The sequence below is a fragment of the Oryctolagus cuniculus genome, chromosome 5, assembly GCF_051225735.1.
Source record: "Oryctolagus cuniculus isolate XC-2025 breed Fujian yellow rabbit chromosome 5, ASM5122573v1, whole genome shotgun sequence".
NCBI classification, from domain to species: Eukaryota; Metazoa; Chordata; class Mammalia; order Lagomorpha; family Leporidae; genus Oryctolagus; species Oryctolagus cuniculus.
Genome location: NC_142871.1, coordinates 160086586 through 160114321, shown reverse-complemented (window position 1 = coordinate 160114321; position 27736 = coordinate 160086586). Strand labels below are relative to the sequence as shown.

General features: G+C 47.1%; 2 protein-coding genes across 17 annotated transcripts; one reads left to right on the top strand and one right to left on the bottom strand.

The window, feature by feature from the left end:
- Positions 1–116: 116 nt before the first annotated feature.
- Positions 117–9592, bottom strand: C5H6orf52 (chromosome 5 C6orf52 homolog). Of its 8 annotated transcripts, none has more exons than XM_089333421.1 (6): positions 9442–9592; positions 9025–9205; positions 7139–7189; positions 4646–4691; positions 3316–3405; positions 117–413 (listed from the first exon to the last, which is right to left on the bottom strand). In XM_089333421.1, exons 1-6 carry the CDS (start codon positions 9510–9512, stop codon positions 283–285), a joined length of 570 nt encoding a protein of 189 aa, XP_089189547.1. In that variant the 5' UTR covers positions 9513–9592; the 3' UTR covers positions 117–282. The 8 variants fall into 8 exon arrangements, with proteins under 8 accessions (XP_089189547.1, XP_089189551.1, XP_089189548.1 ...); XM_089333425.1 differs by having other exon boundaries at positions 7139–7193; positions 9346–9487; XM_089333422.1 differs by having other exon boundaries at positions 9346–9487.
- Positions 9593–15871: 6279 nt separating this feature from the next.
- PAK1IP1 (PAK1 interacting protein 1) lies at positions 15872–27436 on the top strand. 9 transcript variants are annotated; one of them, XM_089333419.1, is made up of 11 exons: positions 15872–15999; positions 18847–18927; positions 19269–19431; positions 22985–23105; positions 23178–23252; positions 23678–23730; positions 24618–24763; positions 24842–24939; positions 25814–25913; positions 26627–26750; positions 26907–27436. In XM_089333419.1, the coding sequence occupies exons 3-11, from the start codon at positions 19389–19391 to the stop codon at positions 27125–27127; spliced, it is 981 nt and encodes a 326-aa protein (XP_089189545.1). In that variant the 5' UTR covers positions 15872–15999; positions 18847–18927; positions 19269–19388; the 3' UTR covers positions 27128–27436. The 9 variants fall into 9 exon arrangements, 6 of the variants coding, with proteins under 6 accessions (XP_089189545.1, XP_089189546.1, XP_069930533.2 ...); XM_089333420.1 differs by having other exon boundaries at positions 19266–19431; XR_016234305.1 differs by lacking the exon at positions 18847–18927 and having other exon boundaries at positions 25604–25913; positions 26910–27436.
- Positions 27437–27736: the final 300 nt, after the last annotated feature.

The following is a 27736-nucleotide window of genomic DNA, read 5'->3' as shown; positions in this document are numbered from 1 at the left end:
GTCAGGTCAACCTCAAGCCCAACTCACTCTGACAAGAGTGCCTTACAGCACAGTATGTTCTACCAGGACAGCCAGGTGAGGTTCTGGCACCGATTTAGCACACTTCCACAAAAAGAGATAGTGGCAACGTTTATTTTTATATTGTGTTCTATCATGTCAAAGACTTGAGTCCAGGAAGTTATTTACATACAGAATCCAGAATATTCTTGGGACAGCTCCCTTTCCCCAATCCAAAACAAAACAATGAATATGATCACTAGGAAGCTTAATGAAGGCCTTGCTTCACTTCGGGATGCTGGAGTCAACCTTATCCAGGGGCTGCCAGTGACAGTTCATGAGGGAATCGTAGAGTTCTTCACTTTTTGCCATATATTGTTTGTTTAATTCTTCAATATTCAAATGAAGATTGGGATCTGCAGAAGCCAATAATGAATCTGAATTTAAAAGCAGAATTTTACAGTACACATATTGAAAAGGACTAGAAAACCAGAGTTTTTAACTAGCATTAGCAGGAAGTATGACATTAAGGTTTTTAAGTGTTGCATTTCTTTTCCATAAGGCTTGAATGTAGAGATTCAAGCTACGATGGAAGTAGTATTACCAGCCTCAAGAAGCACTTTGGTGGTGGAGGACATGGAGAGAAATAAGCGGACCCAAAAGATGTTTTGGAGATGAATTCCCTGTGGGGAACAAGTGAAGGGAAAAGTCATGATGGGCCACACGTTCCTCCACATCTGGTTGGACGCAAAGGCAAACACCAAGCCAAGACCAGGAGTCTTAGGCCCGGTTTTGGAGGGCTACACATGCTATGTGTCTGCTTGGTTAACACGACGGTTGGAATTCAGAAACAGGAGGGCCTGGCCTCTTGCCTGAAATCTGGCGCCCTGTGACAAGGGCTGGGCCGCTGCTACCGCGAAAGCATTAGAGGCGACTGTCAGTCCACGTTGGCAGATTTCCAAAGTTTCCAAGGTTCTTAAGTACGTGACTTATTTTTTCTTCTCCTTGCTCTCAGTGTAGCTGGAAAACCCCATCTTCCTTGATTTTTGTAAGCCTCAACTCACTGCAATTTGCCTTGTAGTATGGCCATGGATTCATGCTATTGTAGGCCTGTCAGGGAGCACATATTTGTATTCCCACCCCCCACCCGATTCACACACTGAAGCCCTACCCTCCAAAGTGATGGGGCCTTGGCAGTGAGGTTACATGAGGTCTGTGGGGAGCAACTCAGACTAGACTGTTACTGGAATTAAGACTTATTCTATGCATCTGCTCTCCCACAATATGGCACTGGGAGAGGAGGAAACAGCTTCTACACAGCTGCCTCCAGTTCAACCAATAAGCAGCAGGACCTGCTCCTGATTGGAGGAGAGCAGCGTACTCAGCGTGTGGGCAGCAGAGTTGGGATTGGTGGAAGAGGACTATAAAAGGAGGAGAGAGACAACATGCACCAGGAACATCTAAGGGGAACATCTGAAGGAACACCTGAGCAGCCCCCGAGAGAGCCGGCCGGTGGTGTGCCGCTCCCCTGCGGAAGTGGGGAATGTGGCAGGGGGAACTGCCCTTCCACGGAGGTGGAAGGGTCGGTAGCCAACCCGGGAAGAACCAGCAGCAAACCTGGGGAGAGCCGAGCAGACAAAAGAACAGCGCAGGGTCCTGTGTCATTCCTCCGCGAAGAGGGGGAGCAACAAGGTCCTCAGGGTAGGATCCTCATCTGATGGGATTAGGAGCCTCATGCGAGAGGGCAGAGACCCGAGCTTTCTCTTTGCCCTCTACGTACAAGATGCAGAAGTCTCAGGACACCCCAGCAAGATGGGGGCTGTCTACCAGCCAGGAAAGGGCCTGACCTGAAACCAAACTTGTCAGGACCCAGATCTTGGATTTCTAGCCGCCAGAACCGTGAGAAAATAAACTTCTGTGTGAGCCACAGCAGGCCTAGCATTGCAACACAGTGGCCTGCTGCACTTACCTCTTTAGAGCCGAGGTCACAGGGCTGGCACTGTGGCAGGTGAAGCCACCGTCTGCAACGCCAGCATCCTATATGAATGCTGGTTTGAGTTCTGGCTGCTTCACTTCTGATGTAGCTCCTGGCTAATGCCCCTGGGAAAGCAGAAGATGGCCCAAGTCCTTGGGCCTCTGCCAACCATATGGGAGACCCGATGTAGTTCCAGGTTCCTGGTTTTGGCCTGGCCCCCCTCTGGCCATTGTAGCCATTTGGGGAGTGAGACAGCAGATGAAAGATCTCCCTCTCCCTGTCTCTTTCTCTCTCCAACTCTGGCTTTCAAATAAAGTCTTATTTTTTTTTAGTATTATGAGATAGTGTTTGAGAGATGGTAGTGATGGCTGTACAACTTTATGAATATACTTAATGCCATTTAACTCTCCTGAACTCTACCTTATCCTTTTTAAGTGTAAATTTTATGTTAAATGTATTTACTATGAGAGGCTGGTGCTGTAACATAAAAGGCTAAGCCTCCACCTTCAGTATCAACATCCCATATGGGTACCGGTTCAAGTCTCGGCTGCTCCACTTCCAATCCAGCTCCCTGCTAATACTCCTGGGATAGCAGTGGAAGACTGTGCAGGTGCTTGGGTCCTTGCATTCAAGTGAGAGACCCAAAAGAAGCTCTTGGCTCCTGACTTTGGCCTGGCCAAGCCCTGGCTGTTGTGGTCTTTTGGGGAGTGAACCAGCAGATGGAAGACTTCTGTCTCTTCCTAATTCTTCCTTTCAAATAAAAAATAAATTTTTAAATATATTTACTACTGTTAATATTTGAAAAATATATACTGGATTTAAGACATAGTATTCAATGATGTTAAATCTTTTTGCATCAATTCCATGTTAAAATGATATTTCTGATACTGTCTTAGTTCATGCGTTATAAGTCACTGGATGGCTCAAAAACAGAAACCTATTTCTCACGTTTCTGGAGGCTGGGGGTCCAAGATCAGGTAGCAGCATGGTCAGGCTCTGGTGAGGGCCTTCTTTCAGGTTGCAGGTTGGCCAGGCACTGAATCCTCATTTGACGGAGAGTCGAGAAAGAGCCGAGTGCCCTCATGCAGAGTGTCTCACAAGGGCATCACATCAGTCCCATTCATGAGGGTTCCATCTTCATGACCTCATCTAATTCTAATCAGCTCCGGAAAGACCAGCTCCTACAGCCAGCACATGGAGGGTTGGGGTCAAAATGAATTTGCAGGACACAAACATTTAGACTCTAATAGATGTAGCGGGTAAAGTAAGAAGCATTAAAATCTATTTCACTTATTTTTAGTTTTTCTTCTTTAGCTCGCCTACTAGAAAATATAAGAACTTACACACGGGTGGCTTCCCAGCACATTTCCACGGGATGTCACTGTGCCAGATCCATGGCCAGCTGGCACTTGAGTGGTTACTGTGTGCGGGAACTGATTAAAGACACAGAAGCACTTTAGCTATCATGGTCACACTTCCTATGAGGCAAGAATTAATGTCCCCGCTTTGCAGAAGGGGGAATCACCACACTGAGGACCGAGCTGCCTGGAATGACAGGGCATGTAAGTGGGATCTGAACCCTGGCAGTCTGGATCAGAGAGGACCTCGTTCCTCCAGCATTTTTGCAGATAATCTGCATGACTGTTGAAGGCAGAAGAACAGGCGGCACTCTAACCTCAAAGAAATTCCCCAGGAGCTGAAATAAACACCCCTGGTTCATATGTAAATCAAAGTACTAAAAACTAGAACTAGCATAGGAAATTTTTTAAAAGTGTATCAATTTCAGGGCTGGCACTGTGGCACAGTGGGTTAAGCTGCCACCTGCAATGCTGGCATCCCATACGGCTGCCGGTTCGAGTCCCAGTTGCTCCACTTCTGATCTATTTCCCTGCTAATGCACTGGGAAAGCAAGAAGATGGTACAAGTACTTGGGCCCCTGCACCCACACAAGACCGGATGAAGTTCCTGGCTCCTGGTTTTGGCCTGGTACAGCCCTGGCTATTGCAGCCATTTAGAGAATAAACCCCCTAATTCTGCCTTTCAAACAAATAAGTCTTTAAAACTTCATTTAAACACTGAGCATCTACTAACACGAAAATTGTTAGTCATGGCGGGCGGGGGGGAGAGGGCACTACACAGACTGACCACAACACACTCCCTTCATGGATAAATAGCAAAGGCAGTGAGGCCTGATCCTGTCTGGTAGGGGCAGAGGCTCCAGTCAGAGAGGGAGACCACACAGACCCCTGACAGGACAGACCTGTGATAAGGAAACAGTGACACAGTCCTCCACATTTCTATTTCTCTGTCCCATTACTCAGAAGAAAATAATTTTCTTCCCTTCCTCAATAAGATGCATGTAGAAACAGGGGCTTCATTGGGCAAACTATTTCACCCTCCAAAAAAAGACCAAGAACCAGTAACCCTGAAGGAAGCTAGGAAGTCAAGGCCATGGCCATCCTCTGTTACTTTGTCTACTTCTTACTTCTGACAGACTCAGGGAGTGCAGTCAGCTCACAAAAACAGGGCAGATTATTGAAGGCAATGGCTTAGGCATTCAGTGTCAAAATTTCCCTATAGAAGCTTTAAGTTTCTAATAAGTTAAGTGAATGAGGAACCTAGAAATGGGGTTTAGTTTTGTTTTCAACCGCTGTAGCACAAGGTTTACATTACCTTCTAGTGGGTCTTCGTCTTGGTTTTCAGCCACAGCTGTGGTTTCCTATGACAAAAATTAGTCCCTTAAGAATAAATACTTTTATTTACATGTTTAATGTCAATGCACGCAACAGTGGGGGAGGTGGAATTTAGCTCTCAATATCTAAAACACCAAACTTCCCTTTGTATATCAAGTTTATTTTGTATTTCTATGAGTAGGATCTTTAAAAGGATAGAATACGACAATTCTGAAATGGGTAAACTGAGGCAGAAGAAAAGTCACAAAAGAGGAGCAAGTCCAACAGAGACCTCTGGCCTCTCCAAGATGCTGGAACTAACTGGTGTACTATTGTCTCAAAATGCTTCACCAGGGACCCTGGGGTCCAACTCTTCACCCAATCCCTCTCCTTCCTTCCAGACGGCAAATCTACATAGACTCCATGAACCCATTCTCTTCATGGCCTCAACCCCCCCAGCTGGGAACACCACCGGATGTCAGGTGCTCAAGGGAATGCACAGGCTACAGAAATGCAAACCAATCAAATTGGGTTCTTAATCATGAGAGAATTCCAGAAGCACTCATAAGTCATGGCTGGTTCAGTTAGACTCTGTTGGCTGCACTGGAGCAGCACACATGTTTATGACTCCCCTCTCTGTATGCCTGCTAGGAACTTGGCTTTAAGTATGTGCCTTTGCCCCCCAAAATCGACCCTAAACAGGAAGGGCGGCACCAATGACTTTGATTAAGCTTCCCTTGCTAATAAGAATGTAGATAGAGATCTGCCATCTGTTCTATCTGCAAGTACACCTCTTTTCACTCTGAAATGCATCCTGGCTTGGAAGATAAATTGGTTACCATACATTTGATCAAACCATCTGTGTCTTTATTCAATTTAGACAGGGTCAAGACAGCCAGAATCTGTGCTTAAAAGAGGCCTTTCCTATGCTACAAGGCCCAAGTAACCTCCTGTTTCCTCCTTCTCAAAGTGTGCTCTTGTCACCGGAGGTCCTCAAAGACCCGGGAGCGGGGCAGAGACCAAGTGGAGAGCGAGCTTCATTTGTCCCGGCCTGAGGCATCTGGGCAGTGCACACTGCTGGCTGTCCTTGAACAAGGCACGTCTGCAGAGGTTTCACACTGCAACAGTTAGTCCAGGAAAATAGTGCTGACGGACCCCAAAGACCCAAGATCCATTTTTTTTTTAAAGACATCCACTTCCTCTAATCTTAGAGAAGTCCCAATGTCAAAATGTAAAGGAGGGGGCTCTCTGGGGGCCCAAGCCCTTACCTCGGGGGGTGCTAAGGACAGAGGCCAATGTGTGGGGGGAGGGGGGAAGCAGGGGATAAAGCTACGGCATCTCACAGAGAACACAATTTCTCAGGCAAAGACCAAAACGAGGACAAGACACACCAGAGCTTTACCTTCTCCATCTGGCTGCCCAGCTTCCTAATAGACAACGCCCACCAGCATGGCAGGTGGAGGGCTCAGTGTGGCCACCAGGAGCAAAATGCAAGCCACAAGCATACTGACTAGAGAGGAGATAAAAATCTGGGATGTCCCAAGGAGAAAGGAGGGAAGAGTTGGCAGGGTGAGAAGAAGGATGTTGGTTTTATTTTGAAGATTTGAAAGATAGAAAATGCAAGTGCTTTCATCCACTGGTTTACTCTCCAAATGGCCACAACAGCCGGGACTGGGCCAGGCCAGAGCCACATGCCTGAACTCCATCTGGGTCTCCAACATGGGTGGCAGAGGCCTGCTGCTGCTTTTCCAGGTACATTAGCAGGAAGCTGGAGCCCAAGCAGCGGAGCGGGGATTTGCACTGGTGCTCAGACGTGCGATGCTGCATTGTAAGTGGGGGCTCCGCCCATGGCACCACAACGCCGGCCCCAGGATGCTAGTTTTCAGGAGTTCTCATGAATGGAAAAAAGTCAAGAGATGCTTTCATCTCTGAAGTAGATAATAGACTCATATCTGTACTTCTCTATTTCAAGACATAAAGGTAACCACTGGAAGCCAGATGGAGGAGTACCCAAGAAGAACAGAAAAAGGAAAGAGTGAAAGGGGGAAAATGTGTGCTAAAACCCACGACAATGCGGTAGAAAATAAAAAAAGGAAAGAAAAAGGAAAAACTGATGCAGTGTCAACCATCTGCTGAAAGGGAAAACCCAAATTTCGTTAGAAGAAAAAAAAAAAAAAAAGAAACCTAACAAAATATTTTATGCAAGAGGCACAGCTAAAACAGACTGGAAAAAATATTGAAAATAAAACTTTGGGCCAAAAAAAATGTCAAGGAAATGGAACTTTAAAAGCAGAGTTGGGGGTGGGTGCTCGGCACAGCTGTTGAGATGCTGCTCAGGACGCCTGCATCCCACATCAGAGTGCCAGGGTTTGAGTGGGAGCTCCCTGGCTCCGCTTCCAATTTTAAGTTCCTACTAACACTGGGAGGCGGCAGTGTGAGTACTTGGGTCCCTGCCGTGTGCATGACAGACCTGGATCGAGTTGCCAGCTCCTACCTGGCTGTTGCAGGCAAATGGGAGGTGAACCAGAAGGTGGAGCGTCTGTCTCTTGCTCACGTAGAAATTCATAAAAATGAATGAAAAAAAGTCTTTTCATTAAACTCAAATTTGGTGTTACACAAAGGTCACCATGCACATATATTGGAAACAAAACCTCCAAATTTCACTCCTCCAGTTAACAGCAAAGTGCTAATTTTCCTAATATGTGAACACCTTATCCAAACACAGGGACAGCACTCAACAGAATAAAAGAAAAATGCAGGGGCCGGTGCCGTGGTGTAGCGGGTAAAGCTGCCGTCTGCAGTGCCGGCATACCATATGGGTGCCAATTCGAGTCCCTTCTGCTCCACTTCTGATCCAGCTCCCTGCAAATGCACCTGGGAAAGCAGCAGCAGGTGGCCCAAGTGCTTGGGCCCCTGCACCCACATGAGAGACGGGGAAGAAGCTCCTGGCTTCGGATCAGCCCAGATCAGCCATTGTGGCCATTTGGGGAGTGAACCAATGGATGGAAGGTCTCTTTCTCTGCCTCACTGTAACTCTTTCAAATAAATAAATCTTAAAAAAAATTAAGTCAAGTCAAGAAACACTGATACCCATGAAGCTTTTAGCAGATATTTGGCCTTCATAAGACAAATGCCGCCCTCGCCCATCACGCTGGCCAACAGTACACACACAACGTGGAGAAGCAAGCACACCCAGCCCAGCAATGGAAACTGCAGACACATGCTGGCTTTTTGGTGAGCAGCGTGCAGTTTCAAACGTCTTATCCTTTAATCCAGTCCTCCCACTTCCAGAAACTTATTCTGGAAGCAATAACATTTCAAATGTCAGATAAGGGAGGAGCTACAACAGTCACAGCACACTGAAGGGGCAGTTTTTAAAGAGAGCTTTCCTTATACAACCCACGAGCAGAAGCAGGCAAGGGGCAAAGCAGTAGGGACCACGCTGTGGGCTCCCGCCCAAAGCCCCTCTCCCCGCCCTGCAGCAGAAACACAGCACGGCCACTGGGACTTAGCAAGAGTACAGGGGAAAGATCTAGGAGACACAGGTCCACTGCAATAGCACATTCTTCCAGCGGGGAGGAGGGAAAAGGAGGGGGCAATGGGGAGATCATCACACATCACATCTCCGCGTGGTTTAGAAATATGTTAGAGCCTTAAAATATTTTTTTTTTTTGACAGGCAGAGTGGATAGTGAGAGAGAGACAGAGAGAAAGGTCTTCCTTTGCTGTTGGTTCACCCTCCAATGGCCGCCACGGCCAGCGCACCGCACTGATCTGATGGCAGGAGCCAGGTGCTTCTCCTGGTCTCCCATAGGGTGCAGGGCCCAAGCACTTGGGCCATCCTCCACTGCACTCCTGGGCCACAGCAGAGAGCTGGCCTGGAAGAGGGGCAACTGGGACAGAATCTGGCACCCTGACCGGGACTAGAACCCGGTGTGCCGGCGCCGCTAGGTGGAGGATTAGCCTAGTGAGCCGTGGCGCAGGCCAAACCTTAAAATACTTTTAAAGTGTGTTCGTGTCTGCGGCTTCAGTAAAATAAACCAAAAATGACTTCCGGTCCCAGCTTAAGCGTTGAGATAACTTAGTTTCTAGAACAGAGTGAGGACTTCCCCTGTTTGCAAGTCAAGTTTCTTAACTCATGCCCGCGTCCAGGCTCATCAAACTGTACACATTACACCTGTGCACAAGCTTGGCTCCCCCCACCCCACAATGTGTCACATCTCAGGAAAGCTATTAAAACTTTGCTTTCTGGGATTAAGACAGGGAGTAAATGCCATAGCTGTGGGAATTTGAATGGTGGAAGGGGTGGGGGAGACTTGAGGGTGTGACAATAGACACTGTTTACAGCACTGGGCACACGAGTGACTCCCGCATGGAGTACCTGGGGCATAACCGAAGCTCCAGCTGTGGATTCTGGGCTCTCACATGCATAAAGGAGGCTGCATCCATTTCTGCCCACTGCACAGCCATAGCTGTAGCCAGGGAGAGCAGAGGCGCCATGCGGTCGCTCACACCAGCTGCCATGGAGGTGCCCCTGGCCGGACTGGAACTCCAGCGTCAGTCTGACAGCAGGGGAGACAGCAGTGTCAGCCATCACATCACCGACAGGCAAGCCGCCCTTCACCGAGCCCCCACCTCCCCATGCCTCCTTCCTTCTGGGAAGTCCCAGCTGGGCCTGATGTCTGCTTAACTGGAAAAGCACCTAGGTTCAAAGTGGTATTTCGTCGGGTGCTGGAAGCTCGGGAACAGATGATAAGTTTTCATTTTCCTTCCTTCAAGGAAGGAGAGAACGACTCACCTCTGCCAGTAGCGGTAATGGTCGTTTTGCTGGGCTCCGCCCAAACCTGCAGAACTCTCCCATCTAGCCATTTACCCACGAGCTTTCCTGGAGGGCAGAGCCCACGGTTTTTAACCCTGCATCAAGACATCAGCTGGTGGGCTACCCCTGATAACGCAATTACAGTGAGTGGCAACTTCTGCTAGGCAATTAATTGCTTGAGTCTCCTGACAAGGGGCAAAGGTGTGGGTGGGGGGGTGCATTGGAGTCACCTGCAGCTTGTTCCTCCGGCTGCCAACTGCCAGGCCTGGCGAAGCCAGCAGAGCCCGGGGCAAGGACAGAATGGGACGCCATGTTGGTGATTGGCTCAGAAGAACCCAGACATCTCCACTGCCAACCCCCTTCTATCACCACCATCTTCATAGCCGAGAAGGTCAGGTTTAATTATTAAAACATCTAGACACATACTATGATCTGATGTTTCCTTCTCAGTTAGCTGCTAACTATTGGAATTTGCACCTGGTAATTTTTATTTTCATCTTTTGCACATTGAAATCATTATCCTAAGTAGGTGCAAAATCAAGAAGTAGAGTAGTACCCCACACCCCTTACATTAATGTACATACAGGGTAAAATTTTAAAGACATATTTTCTGTGATTCACTAACTTTTTAAGGATTTATTTATTTATTTGAAAGGCAGAGTTACAGAGAGGCAGAGGCAGAGAGAGAGAGGTCTTCCATTTGCTGGTTCACTCCTCAAATGGCTGCAATGGTGGGAGCTGTGCTGATTCAAAGCCAGGAGCCAGGAGCTTCTTCTGAGTCCCCCATATGGGTGCAGAAGTCCAAGAACTTGGATTATCCTCCACTGCTTTTCCAGGCCATAGCAGAGATCTGGTTTGGAAGTGGAGCAGCCAGGACTCAAACCAGCGTTCAAACCGGTACTACAGATGGCGGCTTTACCTGCTATGCTACAGTGTTGGCCCCGATTCACTAATTTTAAAAAAGCACAATAAAGCAGTACTTCCTGCACTTTGTGGTGTGTACCAATTATCTGGGCACGTTGTTGACAATGCAGGTTCTGAGTCAATAGATTTGGAGTGGAGCCCTCAGGGTCTGCATTTCCGGGCAGCACCCATTTCTAAGCAGCAAGGCTGCCCTAAGTGTCACTGAGAAGCAGGTAACTTGGAGTCGAAATCAGGGCATTTAGGGGTTTGGTCATTTCCCTGCAGTGTGTTAGCCATTATTCCACTCTTCCGGTGCTTACTGTATTTGATATTTACCTGTAATGTGAGAAATCGTAAGCATGATGAATTGAAATAAATCAGATGATGCCATCATTCACCAGTCATTTGCAGGGCTCCTTATAGTCAAGGCAAGGCAACTGGCCTGTGCATACAGTGGCGCTTACACTCTGGTGGATTTCCCTGCGTCTTCCAGGGAGGCGTTGATTGGCAGCTGGAGCAGACATTGCTAGGTGCCACGTGGGATTGGTTTATCTCCTTCCTTAACAACAGAATCCTGGTTCTATTCAGGACTGCTGAAAGACTACGTTTCTTAGCTCGTCCCCTTGCAGCTAGATGTGGCCAGGTGGCCTGTGTGACTAATAAGAGAACTATTGAAAGCGGATGGAGGAAAACTGTGCAGGTGACAGGCATCTTCCCAGCTGGAAGGAGGCTGTTTGTCCTGAGCTCTTTCCCCAGCCTGATGAGGGGATCATAGATGTGACAGTGGGAGCCAAGGTACTCTGCAGAGACTTTGGGCCACGAGGTGACATCTAGGAGGAAGTCATGCACAGGAATACTCCATCCTGACGTAGATTCTTTGCTTGGCCAAACTTTTTTCCTTTTATGTATTTGAAAGGCAGGAGAAAGAGATCTTCTATCACTCGTTCACTCCCCAAATGCCTGCAACAGCCAGAGCCTGGGCCGGGCTGAAGCCTGGAGCCCTGAACTCAGTCTGGGTCTCCCGTGAAGTAGCAGGAGCTAATGTAATGAGCCAACACCTGCTGCTATCCAGCGTGTACATCAGCAGGAAGCTGGATCAGAAGTGGAGCTGGGATGCAAACCATATGGGAGGAGGGCATAACAAATGACGGCTTAACCATAGTGCCAACCCCCCACCCCCACCCCTTAAGCTTTGGTAAGGCTTCTGAGCCTTTTCCTAGACCTATTAAAATCCAGTGTTAATGAACACTGCTCAGTCAATACCAGGGAACCCCCGTCTTGGTATCTGATCATCACAATCTCTGCTGTCAGACTGCTCCCCCCGGGTGCTGTCTGGTCACCCTGGCCCGATTTCAGCAAGAATCCTCCCTACCCGTGATGTTTCCTTTTAGTTTTCCATTCACTGACCCAGCCTGCTCCTGGGCTGTACATTCCTGCCCGCCCAGGCCACTGCGTAGAGCCCCGTCTTCCTCTTCCACTCATGGCACATGGTCCTCAGTAAAGTCTTCTCTGCTGTGCTTTCCCAAGCATCACGGAATAACTAACAATGCAAAATGGGATGCGTAGATGACAGTGACAAGGAAGGGCTCTCTCTGTTTTGCCATCTCAAAGCCCCCAAGGCAAACCCCTCATTTGTCACCTGTATTAATCCCATGAAGGAGGTGGAGGCAAATTCATATCAGGGCAGCACAGCACGGTCTCTGCTTCCTTTAGCTCTGTACATAGAGGAGACCAAAGTTCCCTGGGAAACGCACCCCACGTAACCCTTGCAGTCCGAGAATTTAACAGAACTGCTGCCTGTCACGTTGAGAAAGGGAAGGTTGAACAGGATTTTTAGATTGTCCTGCTAGTGTCACCAAGGCTAATTTCCCCACTATAACCCACTCTTAGTCCAGTACCCACATGGCCACCACCACTACCCATGACAGACAACTGGCTGTTTTTTCTTTGCCAAACTAAACAAAGCCAGGCATTTAATAAAGATTTGTTGAATGCAATGAATAAACCAATGCTTGGCTCAAGTGCAAAATGCTTTTTCAATCAGTAATTCACAAGCAAAACTAAGCAAAAAAAAAAAAAAAAAAACCTGTTGGGTTTTAGTGTTGATTAGTGAACCCTTCCAAGTTGGTTAGCCATGTGTTTTTTTTTTTTTTTTTTTTTTTTTTTTGACAGGCAGAGTGGATAGTGAGAGAGAGAGAGAGACAGAGAAAAAGGTCTTCCTTTTGCCATTGGTTCACCCTCCAATGGCCGCCACGGCTGGTGCGCTGTGGCCGGCACACCGCGCTGATCTGAAGCCAGGAGCCAGGTGCTTCTCCTGGTCTCCCATGGGGTGCAGGGCCCAAGCACTTGGGCCATCCTCCACTGCACTCCCGGGCCACAGCAGAGAGCTGGCCTGGAAGAGGGGCAACCGGGACAGAATCCGGCGCCCCGACCGGGACTAGAACCTGGTATGCCGGCGCTGCAGGCAGAGGATTAGCCTAGTGAGCCACGGCGCCGGCCGCCATGGTGGTCTTAAAACTCACTTTTCTGGACACATTTCAGTATTTATAACCAACAGCTGCATTAGTGGATTTCAACCATTTTAATGAGGTACTGTTCTCTTTGAAAATGTTAAGCAATGCTCTTCTTCAAAGATTTAGATCCACAGTTTTGCATGTAACTTCTGGGGATTCAAAACTCACGAAACTTACCCATCAGCCCGCTGCCCCACCTCCCCCCAGATGAACACCACCTGTACTAGATGCCCTTGAAGTTCTCTGAGCTCTAGGATTGGTTCTATCAACTTCTAGTAAAAACAAAAAACACTTAGAATGACCGTTCTAGTTTTCATCCTAGACCCAACTACATCCTACTATTCCTGGTTGGTGCAAAAGACCAAGCCACAAGATTCTCCTGGGAAAAATAGGGCAGGTGTTTAACCTAGTAGATAAGATGCTCATTAAGACACCTGAATCCCACATCAGTGTTCGGTTCTTGACTCCAGCTTCCTGTTAATGCAGACCCTAGGAACGAGCAGTCATGTCTCAAGTAACTGGGCTCCTGTCACCTGAATGGGAATCCCATATTGAGTTCCTGGCTCCAGGATTTGGCCTTGGTCAAGCACTGACTGTTGTAGATGTTTGGAGAATGAACCAGCAGATGGAAACTGTCTCCCTGTCTCTCAGACGTTTTCTAAAGAGGCGACAAATACTTATACAGGTACAAGTGTGACAGTCTGATAATAGACTTTGAATGCTTTGTTACACAGAATTTGTTACACAGAATTTGAGGCCATGGGTTTTGACTGGGTATCTGCAGTGGGCCCAACATACCCAACCAATAGCATTTAATCACAGTAACTAAGCTTTGGTTGGTTGCAGGAGACCCTGAAGCTGATTATTTAACTAAGCTTTAAGCAACTGAGTGATTGATGGACCAAGCTGTAGCCAATTAAGTTGTTGTCTGTATTCCACCTCCATTTTCCTGTAAACCCTGTCTCATTGTGTTGTTGGCTGGAGTTCTCAGAAATGGCTGTGGTTCTGGGAGCTGCTTGATTGATAAATTGTTTTGTTTTGCTCAAATAAACTCTACTACACTTTGCTTACTGGCCTAGGGAAATTTTCCTTTTAACAGTAATTACCCAGTTTCGGTCGTGATTTAAAATTAGTTTCAAAAAACACATTAAGTGACTATTAATACTTCTCAAACAGTAGTTGAAACTTCCCTGGGGGTAACGAGGCGGGGTACCAGGAACATTTTGGAAGCAGAATTTAATAAACCATGTGATTTTTCAAGCAGCTTTAGTCAAAGTTTTGTGCTTTTAAATTTGGAAGAACAGTACTGCTGTATTAAAATGAACCGGGAATGCCATGAATTAAAATGCAAAAAAGCCCTATTTTTAAAGATAAAATATGAGATTCCAAAGACACATCCTGCTTACTCATTCCCAGGGGACTTGCGTGTCAGCCCTGCTCCCCCTCGGTGGACTCCGCAGGAAACAGCTACAGTCAGTGCTAGGATAACTTGGAACTCTTTACAGAATGGCGAAGAAAACGAGCGCAAGGGGAAGACAAGGCCTCCCTGGGGCTGCAGTGAGCATCGTGAGAAGCCAACTCTCAGCTGAAAAACCTACGGCAGGGCGTGGGGGGCACGCGACCTCTACCCGTTTCTGCACTGCTTGCCTTTGCTCCCGGGCTCCCGACTCCAGTTTCCTTATTTTTTTATTTATTTTTTCACAGGCAGAGTGGATAGTGAGAGAGAGACAGAGAGAAAGGTCTTCCTTTGCCGTTGGTTCACTCTCCAATAGCCGTCGCGGCCGGCGCTCTGCGCTGATCTGAAGCCAGGAGCCAGGTGCTTATCCTGGTCTCCCATGGGGTGCAGGGCCCAAGCACTTGGGCCATCCTCCACTGCACTCCGGGGCCACAGCAGAGAGCTGGCCTGGAAGAGGGGCAACCGGGACAGAATCCGGCGCCCCGACCGGACTAGAACCCGGGGTGCCGGCGCCGCAAGGTGGAGGATTAGCCCCGGACGATGGCAGATGCTGGCTCACGCACTTGGGGAGACCTGGAAGGGGGCCCACCCTGGCTAAGGCGGACTTGCAGAGGGGACCAGCAGACTCCCACCTATTAATAACTAATAACTTAACCTGTCTATATCCACACACACAACTCGGAGCGCCAGAGGACCAAAGGGCGTGGGAATAAAGGGCCAACACTGAGACGGTGTCCACAGCTCAAAGCGGGGTTGGAGTCGGCCCCAGCCGTCCTGCATGTGGCCGCTCGGTGAGGGGCGGACCCTGGGCTTTTGGAAACTGCTCGAATTCCCACCACATCCCGGACCCTGTGCCCTGCATCTAACGCGGACGGCTGCCTGGGCTCCCGCGGACGCTGGATTTTGCTGCCCGACACGGCGGCGGGAGGGGACGGGCGTGGCCTTGGCATAAACGCGAGGCTTCCTTCTAGAAGCCTCCGATCGGCCCGCCCGACCCCGTCGGGGGAGCGGTCGCCCTCACGAGGCCCCGCACGAGGACACTCTGACCCGAGCCGGACGCGCGAACCAAGCGGAGGGAACCAGGGCAGGCCTGGCGCTGCAGCCCCGGCTCCGCTGACCGCCCCTCGGACCGCTAAGAAAGCAGCTCAGCTCATCTCCGCACATCACGAGACCCTCCGCACTGACTCATCGACCCGTCCCCTCCGTGTCCCCTCCACCCAAGCAGGAACCCAGCTCCGCCCCTTTCCTGGACGTCACGGAAACCGGGGTCCTTCCACAGAGGATGTCCCGCCCCCTCTCCTCAGACCAGCTTCCTAGAATATGCCTGTTTTCCCCCCATTTTTTTCTTGCGATGAGAACCACCTTATGTGGCGTCCTTACTAATTCTCGTTTGGCAGGGGGTCCACACGATCTCGGAACGCTGAAATTATTTCCACGAATACAGGCGCCTAGAAGGCAGCCCTGAGGTAGTGACGTATAACTTGAGCGCCGGAAGCAGGAAGGACCCCTCTCCGTTTGCCTCCGGTTCCGTCATCTCGCCTTCGCGGAGCGGAGCTCGCGGAAGAGGCACGTGCGCTTTGAATGGAGCTGGTCGCTGGCTGTTACGAGCAGGTGCTGTTTGGGTTCACTGTACAGCCGGAGCGCAAGGCGAGCGACGACCACGAGGTGAGATCCCGCGAGCCGGTGGACAGCTACAGGGCGTGCATGCTCGGAGGGTCAGGTTTAGTCCCCTCCCGGCAGAGGTAAACGCTGGGACTCCTGGTCTTTTAGCATCCGAGCTCAGTGGATTAGCTGATGAATGAGGTCAGGGAATTTCAGTAAAAAGGGGTCTTTTAAAACACGGGGCAGGCATTTTTATATAGTGAGATAATGCCTGCCTTTTATAGTAGACGGGATGTCCGCAGGGTACGAACACGGTAGCGTTTTGCAAAAGGGCAAAGGAGCCGTACACAGTGGTGAACTTAAAGGTCGCTTCCATACGTCGACAACTGGCGCAGGTATTTAATAAGGAAACACCTTCTCTTTCACCGAGTTCCTGTCTTTTAGAGTTTTGCAGAATGTTAGAGGTGGATCAGGATAAATATGTTAACTAATAAAGAGAGTGATACCAGTTTATGCGTTATTTACTGGGGTCCAGGTGTTAGAGATGGGACGATGCCGGAGTTTAGATTCGGCTCGAGACGCCCTGGACATAAAGGGTGGAGGATGGGGGAACTAAATGCATAGGCATAAATTATAGTCAAAGATAAGTATTTCATTAGATCGGTACGTAAAAAAGTCCAAAAAGTTGCCGAGTCAGATAGGTAGGATGGAAACGTGAATTCCTGATTTTAGTCCCCTACTCTTTGTTTGACCTAAGCAGCTGTAGATATCTCTAAGCCGTTTTATTGGTTCTTCTCTATGAAGGAGTCAAGGTGTCAGTCTTGACCAAAAACTTGCCAGTGCGTGACTTGGCTGCGTTTGTTTTATTTTTTTGCTTTTGTTTATTTTGTATCTGCTCTGGTTGTTGGTCTTAAAGGTGGCCTGTTTTGAATATTCAAAGATGAGATTATTGAGATTTGATTATTGAGGTTTTTTGTGTTCTGATAGTAAACGTAGTAGGTTCCAAGCAGGCAGCAGACCTAGCAGACCTTTGAAGCAGGTCGACTTACTCCCGCTTGCAGATAGGGGTGCTCGTGCGTGGGTTACGTGACAGCAAGGAGACGCAGGGTCCTCGTGCGTGGGTTACATGACTGCAAGGAGACGCAGGGTCCTCCCTCGTGCGTGGGTTACGTGTCTGCAAGGAGACTCAGGGTCCTCGTGCGTGGGTTACATGACTGCAAGGAGACGCAGGGTCCTCCCTCGTGCGTGGGTTACATGACTGCAAGGAGACGCAGGGTCCTCCCTCGTGCGTGGGTTACGGGACTGCAAGGAGACGCAGGGTCCTCGTCCGTGGGTTATGTGACTGCAAGGAGACGCAGGGTCGTCGTGCGTGGGTTACGTGACTGCAAGGAGACGCAGGGTCCTCCTTCATGCGTGGGTTACGTGACTGCAAGGAGAGGTAGGGTCGTCGTGAGTGGGTTATGTGACTGCAAGGAGACATAGGGTCCTCGTGCGTGGGTTACGTGACTGCAAGGAGACGCAGGGTCCTCGTGCGTGGGTTACGGGACTGCAAGGAGACCTAGGGTCCTCGTGTGTGGGTTACGTGACTTGCAGGAGACGCAGGGTCCTCGTGCGTGGGTTACGTGACTGCAGGAGACGTAGGCATCACTGGCAGAGCTGAGCCAAACCGTCAGGGGCCCTCTGGTGTCTGACACTCGACGCCGTGCCCTCCTCTGAATCTGGACGGTGGGCCAGGTGATCCAGGTGACCAGTGTTACCTCCGTAGTTACTGTTGAGTGTTTGCTTTGACTCAGAGGCCTCCTTGGTCCAGACTGACACGAGGGCTTAATTTGCATTGACAGTTCTTATGTGTGTTCAGAGAAGTCTGGTGAGGTTGTTTGTTTGTTTGTTTTTAACTTATTTGAAAGAGTTACAGAGAGAGAGATCTTCATCCACTGATTCACTCCCCAGACGGCCTCGACAACTAGGGCTGGGCCAGGCCACATGGGTGCAGGGGCCCAAGCACTTGGGGCACCCTCCACTGCTTTCCCAAGTGCAACAGCAGAAAGCTGGATTGGAAGTGGAGCGACCGTGACTGGAACTAGCACTCATATGAGGTGGTGGGTTAACTCACTACACCACCGTGCCAGCCCTGAGGCTGTTTTCTTCTTTGGTTTATTTGTCTTGTTAATATTTTGATGCATTTCTTAATAGGATTTGTCTTTGTACTTACATATATTTTAAGATTTAGTTTATTTGAAAGAGTTGCAGAGAGCAAGGGAGAGAAAGAAATCTTGCATCCACTGATTCACTCTTCAGATGACTGGCATGACCAGGGCTGGGCCAGGCAAAAGCCAGAAGCCCGAAACTCCATCAAGGTCTCCCACATGGGTGGCAGGGGCCCAAGCACTCAGGTCATCTTCAGCCACTTTCTCAGGCACATTAACAGGGAGCTGGATCGGAAGAGGAGCAGCCGAGACTGAAACTGGCTTCCATACAGGATGCTGGCATCACAGGCAGCTACTTAACCTGCTGTGCCACTACGCCATCCCCCATACTTACCCTTTATGTCACATCGTGTTAAATTGTTTATCATCTGTCTCTCCTGCTGGAATGGAAACTCTATTTTGTCTTTGGTTCACTGCTGTTTTATCACTTGCCAGTAGGCACTCATAATTTGAATGAACAAATTAAAGTAAGAATTTGAACAATTGAGTGAATGGAACATGGAAGTCTTACATACAGGTCACTGCAAGTACATTAAAGAGTTAAATATTTGGATAAAACCTAAAAATCTGTGTAGCCCAGTTACCATATTGTGTTCTAGACTCACGCTGCCCAGCCTTACTGTCCCACCTCCTAGCTTTATGTTCTTCATTCAGTTCTCAGGTTGGCCTTTTCTTTTCAAAATTTTCTTTATTTATTTGAAAGGCAAATACAGAAATCTTCTGCCCACTGATTCCCCAAATGCCACATCAAGCCAGGACTGGGCCAAGCTGAAGCCAGTAGCCTGTAATTCAATTCAGATTTCCCATATGGGTGGCAGACATCCATCTACCTTAGCCATCACCTGCTGACTCCCAAAGTGTGCACTAGCAGGCAGCTGGGATTAGAAGCAGAGCTGGGTCTTGAACCCAGGCACTCTGATATGGGGTGTGGGCACCCAGGTGGCGTCTTAACCACTGCACCAAATAGCTGCCTCTGTTCTTTTGTTTTTAATCCACGTATCAGCGTGGGGTGCTTCTCCACTTGGTTGGGTCCACTGGTAATTTCCCTGGACTGTGGAAGCATTAATCTGTTTGTTGAAACTGTGGTGTGACTGTCATGTTAATGGTATGTTTTACCTCCAGCAGAAATGGACTGCGGTCGCTCACTTCACTCACCACGCCCACACCGCCTCCTTGTCGGCAGTGGCTGTGAACAGTCGTTTCGTAGTCACTGGGAGCAAAGATGAAACGATTCACATTTACGACATGAGAAAGAAGATAGAGCACGGGGCTCTGGTGCATCACAATGGTGAGAAGGTTGTGTTTGCTAAGATGATAACTCAGAGATGCTGTGCCTTTATCACTTGACTCCAGGTAGCAATTCATTGAGTCTGCTCCAGCACTGATTCTGTGCTAGGGGATATAAAAATGGGAAAGAAAAAACGGTTGTGCGCCCTCAGGTTGCTCATAGTTGGAATAAGGGTAGGGAGCTCTGGGGTGAGGTCTTACAGAAAGCCTCTTTATTTTTTTTTCCATTTGTATTGTGCTATATATTAGCAGACAAACATTTTAATTTTAAAAAAAGATTTATTTATTTGCTTGAAGGTCAGAGTTAGAGAGAGAGAGATCTTCCATCCACTGGTTCACTCCCCAGATGGTCACAATGGCCAGCACTGTGCCAGGCTGAAGCGAGGAGCCAGGACCTTCTTCTGGGTCTCCCACTTGGGTAGCAGGGGCCCAAGCTCTTGGGCCATCTTCTGCTTTGCCCAGGTGCACTATCAGGGAGCTGGATTAGAAGTGGAGCAGTCGGGACATGAACTGTGGGATGCCAGTGCAGAAAGCCTCTTTAGGATGGCATCTGTGTTATCTGAAGAGAGAATTGTTGGTTGTTAGAAGAAAGGGTATCCCAGACAGGGCAGGCAGCGTGAGCCACCAAGCGGCAGCAGCATAGCAGTGTGTCCCTTTATTGAGGGGGTTCCTGTACCCAGCAGTGTGCCAAGAAGGGGCAGTTGTATCTTCAGTTAATAGAAGAGAACACCCAGGTTCAAAGATACTGCGTGGCTTGCCCAGTATCTCAAAACTGGAGCTAGAACTCGAACCTAGGTCAGAAGCTTGTGTTTATAACCCCTGGTGTTTATGGGAAACTGTGTGCTGGTTCAGGGTTATGAGAGGCTGAAGTGGAGTTTGGAGGGGCTGCAAAAGTAGTTGGGGCAAAATCCTGGAGGTCCTGGAGAGAAGGTGGCTAAGGACCGATTGGGAGGTGTGGGTTGGATGTGAGAGGTGCTATGCTGATTGACACAGGCCTATCCAGTTGAAGCGGGGAGCTGTGAACTGAGTAACGTTCTTTTGAAGGGTTTTCTGACTTGTCTTCAGTAGTAACCCGCCAGTAGTAACCCGCAGACTCTGTAGAGGAAGAAGTTTAGTTGTTGTGCGCAATAGGATTGAGTTAAAGGGAACTGAAGATGTGGGTGAATGAGTGGTGGAAGTTGCCAGGCCAGAGAAAATAGGTCGCCAGCTGAAAGTGCAGCTGGAATGTGAATGTGGGAAGCATGAAAGCACTGGGAAGTCGTGAGTTGGTAATCAGAAGGGAGTCCTAGAGTTGAAGAGTCCTGATGCGGGACAGCTTTAGCTGGAAATAGCGCCAGCTGCAGGTGTGGGACAGAAAAGCAGAGGAGACGAAGGTTGCTAGAATTGAGATCAAGGAGTGAGAATTCCCAGCTTGTGGTTGGGTTTTCCATGCTCATGGTAAAGTTGCCGGGATAGTGGCAGGAGTGGTGGAGAGAGTAAGCAGTAATTTTTCTCTCAGTAGCGAACATTACATGTTGTTTTCATTACATTTCCCCAGGGGACAGAGAATAAGAGTCTAATATCTCTTTGATAAGGAGAAGAAAATGAAGAACTCAAAATAGTAGGATCAAGTAGATGCATACTAGGTTTGGGGCAGTCAGCCATGAAAGTTGGTTCCTACAGTGATAAGATGGGTGCCTTTTTCCCCGCTCCCAAGTTCCACACCAGCCATTGGTGTCTAGCAGTAAAGTTAGAGTGTTAAACGTTTGCCTTCGGTTAGATAGTGCTTAGCTACTTTGACAAGTGTCTGGCTTTGCAGCATAAGTTAGACTTTGAGTGATTTCACCTTACATTCCTTTTCCCTTTCTGTCTCCCAGTACTAGTTCATTCATGGAAGGCTTCTTTCTTAGGCATGGAAGAAATATGTTAACCAAAACTGGTCTGTGCACACCTATTAGTATGAGTGTTCAATAAGAAAAGGCCTGACTTAGGAGTTCAGACAGGGAATGCGTGAAGTAGGGCTCTTGGTTTCCTGTATTCCTCTATAAATCCTGTTTGTGGTTTTTTTTTTTTTTTTTTTTTAACAGTGGGTAGTAGATGAGCTCATTTCTAGGAACCAGATGTAAGAAAACATTTCCAAAGTAAGAAATGGGATTTTAGGGAAAGAGGAAAACACAGTCCAAGGTCATCACCCCCCCGGCTTCGGGAAGAAGGTGGTGCATAGCCGGCGCCACGGCTCAATAGGCTAATCCTCCACCTTGCGGCGCCGGCACACTGGGTTCTAGTCCCGGTCGGGGCGCCGGATTCTGTCCCGGTTGCCCCTCTTCCAGGCCAACTCTCTGCTGTGGCCAGGGAGTGCAGTGGAGGATGGCCCAAGTGCTTGGGCCCTGCACCCCATGGGAGACCAGGATAAGTACCTGGCTCCTGGCTTCGGATCAGCGCGGTGCGCCGGCTGCAGCGTGCCGGCCGCAGCGGCCATTGGAGGGTGAACCAATGGCAAAAGGAAGACCTTTCTCTCAGTCTTTCTCTCTCACTGTCCACTCTGCCTGTAAAAAAAAAAAAAAGAAAGAAGGTGGTGCATAAGCCCACGTATTACCAGTGCTTTTGTTGCTTGTTGCATTTTGCATCCAAGACCTTTGGCTCTTTGAGCATGAGGGGATTGACCAGGAGGCATGAAGTGGGACACAATGACCCGGGGTGCAAATTCCAACTATGAAGGGCCAAGTAGTAAACCTTAGCCCCTGGGAGCCGCAGGGACTGTGTTAAAATTTCTCAGCTCTGCTGTTGTGCAAAGCAGCCATGGACGTTCTGTAGCTGAGTGAGTGTTGCTTTTCCCCAGTAAACTGCCTTTGCACAGGCCACCAGCTAGATTTGGTCTGCGGCCGTGGAGTGCCGCGCCTGGAGCTTTCGGGTGGCTGGGCGGGATGACACACCTCACAGGAGGGTGCGTCTGCTTAGGGAGCACCGGTCTTCTGATATTCGAGTTGTTAGGGAAATATGTCAGAGACCCAGACTTCAGTTCTGGCAGAGGAGTGTGGAATGTTGAAAAGATGAAGGAAGCTTTGTTAGCGGGAGGGGTTTCCTGGGGGCTAGCTGGAGAGTATGGAATTTCAGAGATTTGTTGTGAAAATCTCATGACAGTGAGTGAGAAGAACATTGAAATAATGGAACAGTGGCGGATGAGGTCACCAGCTCACTGATCAGAAGGTGGCAGTCACGTGACTGTCCTTCTTGGAGTGTTCTCTAGGTTAACTGGTTAGTTTTGTTTAACTCTTGCCCAAACTATTTTAGCTATTCTTCTTCTAAGTTTATAATTATGGGGACCTAAAGCCAGAACATGAGTTGATTAGTTCAAATCTATGTCTACAGATGGAGAAACTGCTGAGATTTTTTGCATGGATTTGTGATTCTGTGTTCTTTTGTGAAAACAACTTAATTTTTTCACCCTAGACTTTAAAATACATTTCAATAATATTAAGACATTGGCTGTTCTTACTATACAATAGCTTTCAAACTAGAAGTGAAGTTTGCATTCAAAATGGATATTTATTTTGCCTGCTTTCATTTTTTCTCAGGAACAATTACTTGCCTGAAATTCCATGGCAGCAGGCACTTAATCAGTGGGGCGGAGGATGGACTCATCTGTGTCTGGGATGCGAAGAAGTGGGAGTGTCTGAAGTCGATTAAAGCTCACAAGTGAGTCGGCACCTTCCCGTCGGCCTTGTCCTGTGCCACGCAGGTGGAGGCTAACTATTGGTTTCATTTTAGGGGACATGTGACCTTCCTCTCCATTCACCCCTCTGGCAAGTTGGCCCTATCTGTAGGAACAGATAAGACATTAAGGTAAGTCACTAGCGCTATAATAATGATACAAATATAATAATGATACAAAGGAGTGGTTGAAAGCTAGTGAGTCCTCCCATCATGGTAAGATGGAAGCAGCAAGCTCTACGTTCAGACATGGTCAGCTGTGAAGTGAAGAGCAGGGTGGTCCTGGAAGGGGAGGAGTTTTAGGAAGGTAAATTGTGTGAAACTACAATGTCTGCAACATTGAGGTAGTGTGGAAACCAGTGACCTTTAGTCCTGCTTGGTCATAAACATTGTAAGATGTTGCTCTTAGGAAGATGGCAGAGCCTTTAAATAGCCATTATTTAGTAAAATTGCCATTTGAGTAAATCTTCAGTAAGCTTATTTTTTAATATTTAATATTTTCAAATTAGTGAATGTTAATTAATGATCATACCATAAGTGAGCTTCCTGTTTTGTAGAACATGGAATCTTGTGGAGGGAAGATCAGCATTCATAAAAAATATAAAACAAAGTGAGTATATTTGAAACGTGTTTTCTAATAATGGAATGGAATTTGAATATACAGGCATACTTCAAAAAGTTCATGGAAAGTGGAATTAAGAGATGTTTATTTTAGTACCTCTAAATGTTGGAATCCATGCATTGTTTTTTGAAATACTCAATCTCCATGAGCTTTTTGAAGGTCTCTTAAGTGCCTGGATTTCAGCAGTTTGGGGGACCAAAATAAGCATATCTATTATTTCCATTTTCCATGAACTTTTTGAAACAACCTCTTTGCACAACATTCTTGGTGGTGGTGACCTCAGAGCAGAGGTTTTAGGTTGTTTTCCCTTTTTAGACCTGAGTTCCTTTTTTTTTTTTTTTTTTTTTTTTTGGATTATTTTATTTATTTGAAAGAGTTACAGAGAGAGGTAGAGACAGACAGAGAGGTCCTCCATCCAATGGTTCACTCCCCAGATGGCTGCAACGGTTGGAGCTGTGCCAATCCGAAGCCAGGAGCTTCTTCTGGGTCTCAGACGTGGGTGCAGGGACCCAAGGACTTGGGCCATCTTCTATTGCTCTCCCAGGCCATAGCAGAGAGCTGGATCGGAAGAGGAACAGCTGGGACTAGAACCCAGCGCCCATATGGGATGCCGGTGCTTCAGGCCATGGCTTCGACCTGCTGCACCACAGCACCAGTCCCCTAGACCTGAGTTCTTATGACTCTGCCATCTACCAATTACTTAGGCTTCAGTGATACTTTGAACCTACTTTATTTTCTAAAATTGAACTTGCAAAAAGTGTATCATTAGCTTATTGAGAGCAAATAGAATAACGGATGTGAAGATGCGCAGTGTAAATACTTGCTATTTTTGTTGCTTGGATAGTTTTATTTTGAATTATTTTTTTAACTTACAGATGCTCATATAGTGGAATGGTCCCCTAAGGGAGAGAAGTACATAGTTGTCATACTGAATAAAATAGACGTCTACCAGCTCAGCACCGCGTCTGTTAGTGGCACCATCACAAATGAAAAGAGAATTTCTTCTGTTACATTTCTTTCAGTAAGTGGTCGGAACAGTGGTGGTCATGCAGGCGATGGTCGGAGTTGATGGTGATGTTCTGGATGTTCTCTCTCCTAGGACTCCGTCCTGGCAGTGGCTGGAGATGAAGAAATTATCAGGTTTTTTGACTGTGATTCGTTAACATGCCTCTGTGAATTTAAAGCTCATGAAAACAGGTATTTTCATCTCGTGTGTGTGTAGCCTCAATAAATATATAATGTAGTTTCATAGAGCAAGGCTTGTGGTTTTTCTGCTTGGTGTGTTTTAGGAACAGGTAGAAGACCTGCATGACTGAATCAGGGTGAGCAGGGGAGGGCGGATGGTAGAAGGTGACTGTGTGGCTGTGGACCCAGGGTGAGGAGTTGAGATTGTGTACTGAGGACTTTGGTGCACTGCGTTTTGACTGTTTATGATGGGAGAATGTCAAGGCAGGCAGACCAGTTTAAGGAAAATGCCTGCACATCCTCCACTGCCTTCAGCCCTCACTTGCAGTTTTCATCTGTATCCCCAGCCACTTCTTCCTCTCGTGTTATTTTAAAGCAAATCGTAGCTTTGCCAGATATAACTTGGTTTACATTTTTAAAATTTTTAAGGGGGCAAAAATGGAAATAGGCCAATTAGGCTACCTTCATAATCCAGAAGAAAAATGATAGTGGCTTAGACTAGCGATGTTGGCCGTGGAGATGAGGGAACTGAGTACACAGGGGGCAGCCTTGGATTCTCATTTCAATCGTCCTTTCATTCCTTACTGAACCTGGAGCTGATTGAAATGCAAGACTGTTTCCTTTCTGATGACCTGATTATAATTATCCATCGTCATCTTTTTCACTTTTCCTTCAGATACGGTTGACAGTCAACTTGTCTCCTGTTTTGGTCCCAAAACTGGTCCCACTGACTGATGTGAATGTACAACATAATTTCTTCTTTAAGCCAATGTTCATTGAGCCACTTAAAAGCACTTGGAGTATTGAGAAAGCAAGGAACTGTACATGCCAGTGTTGTGCAATTTGAGTGGAAAGGTTTTTTACAGTGCGGATATTTGCATCCTAGGGTCAAAGACATGTTCAGTTTTGAAACTCCAGAGCATCATGTAGTTGTTACAGCATCGAGTGATGGCTTCATCAAGATGTGGAAGCTAAAGCAGGATAAGGTCAGTCCATATACGCTCTAATACATTCCTGCTGTGTTTAAGTGAGTTGGAACTTTCCTTTGGGTCATAACACATAAATCATTAAATAAACTTTTAAGAGCTCTTCCAGGCATGGTTGCTATTAATAATTTTAAAGTTAAGTTCCCACAAGACTTCTTTAGGGTTGGCATTAATGGGTCTGTGCTGGTGGAATCCTGTAACTCCCTCTGTCTGCACTTTCAATCAGAGAAGGACTACTTTTTCTCTTTCAGATACTATGGTTCTCTGTAAAGCATTAAGTAAAAATATTGCCACTGCCAAAAACAGCTTAGAGTCTCCCATCTGATTATGGAGTCAATAGTAGTTTTAAACCAGATAATTAAAGCATTAAATTCCTTTCTGTACAGTCTTTGTTTACCAGCCATTCTCTCGTAAACACATTCTGTGAATATGGCTTGTTGAATGTGTTGATTTTGTGTAAGTGTCCTTGTAAGCTCTAGAAATGAATGAGACATGATCCCTTGCCTTGGAATTTGTAATTCTGAGTAGTTCTCCAAAATTGGCTCTAGGAATAGCAAAGTCATACTGATCCTGAATCAAGATAGTAGGTTACTCTCAATATATTTTACACGTAAGGAAATACAGTGTTTAAAATAAGCTAACTTTAGAATGGAAAAGAAGAATAATTATTCAGAATTCCCATGTTAACATGTTATGAATTGTTCCTGTTTTAGAAAGCACCCCCGTCTTTACTCTGTGAAGTGAACACTAGTGCCAGGCTGACCTGTCTTGGAGTGTGGCTGGACACTGTGATGGAGGCTAAAGAAAGCCTGCCTCCAGCAACAGAGCCGTCTCCTGGTAAGTAGACTGGATCACAGGGAAAATTGCATAATTTGTTACCTTTTGAATTATTGAAGTGGAGGTCTCAGTAACTCCACTTGATTGTCAGCATATGTTTATTGCATCCAAAGAGGAAAAACCTATTCTTTAAATATGCTGTCATTTGTGTTTCAGTAGGTAAAGAAGAACAGTCCAAAATCAACAAAAAGGAACCTGGTGATGTAGTGCAGGAAGGAGCAGCACAAGCCAAACCTCTCGTAAAGAAACGTGGTTTAACTGCTAACCATAATAAGGCAGCAAAAGGAAATAGCCTGGTGTTGACCAAGAAGAGGAAGATGATAGAAATGTTGGAAAAGAAGAAGAGGAAAAAAAAGAAAACAGAACTGATGCAGTGAAACCCAGGTCTCTCCTTCTGAAGAGAACTTTTTTTAGGTGGAATCCTACTTTTCAGATATTATATCCAAGTATTTTTTTTTTTCTGATTAAAAGCAAGGAATTTTTAATGGAGAAAATGTACAGCTTTAAAAACCACTTTTAGGTATTTTCTAACAATGGTAAAATTATTTTGGGCAGACAGCATTTTATTATATATCATGGTTGTATGTGTTAATATGTAATATATAATTTTTACTGTTGTGTGAAAGCAAAGACGTTTCTCGAAATATTGTCATCTAAAATAATAAAAAAAACTTTAATATTCTTTACCAGTGGTGGATAAGGTGCTGTTTTCCTCCTGAATGGGGAGAAGAATGAAGAAATTGCCCTACTTTGGCTTATTCAGATGGTTCTAATAATTTCAGTGCAAATTTCTTTTATTCTGATAGCAAAAGGAATAAGATCTTCATTCTAGCAAGTACATGAAGACGAACTCAAAAAGTATAAATGTTGTGGTGTTGTGGTCCAGCAGGTTAAGCCGCATTTGCAATGCCAGAATCCCATTAGAGTACCCATTCAGGTCCTGGCTACTGCACGTTCAATCCAGTTTCCTGCATCTGAGAAAGCAG

Excerpts from the sequence above, each read along its gene's own strand:
- C5H6orf52 (XM_089333421.1), bottom strand. The coding sequence starts at position 9,512 with ATGGCTAGATGGGAGAGTTCTGCAGGTTTGGGCGGAGCCCAGCAAAAC. Across the intron at positions 4,692-7,138 it reads CATTTGCCTGCAACAGCCAG|GAAACCACAGCTGTGGCTGA; the intron begins GTAGGAGCTGGC and ends TTTTTGTCATAG. Across the intron at positions 414-3,315 it reads TGCTGGGAAGCCACCCGTGT|ATCCCAATCTTCATTTGAAT; the intron begins GTAAGTTCTTAT and ends TGGCTTCTGCAG.
- PAK1IP1 (XM_008262377.5), top strand. The coding sequence starts at position 15,916 with ATGGAGCTGGTCGCTGGCTGTTACGAGCAGGTGCTGTTTGGGTTCACT. Across the intron at positions 23,731-24,617 it reads CATAAAAAATATAAAACAAA|ATGCTCATATAGTGGAATGG; the intron begins GTGAGTATATTT and ends TTTAACTTACAG. Across the intron at positions 24,940-25,813 it reads TTTAAAGCTCATGAAAACAG|GGTCAAAGACATGTTCAGTT; the intron begins GTATTTTCATCT and ends TTTGCATCCTAG.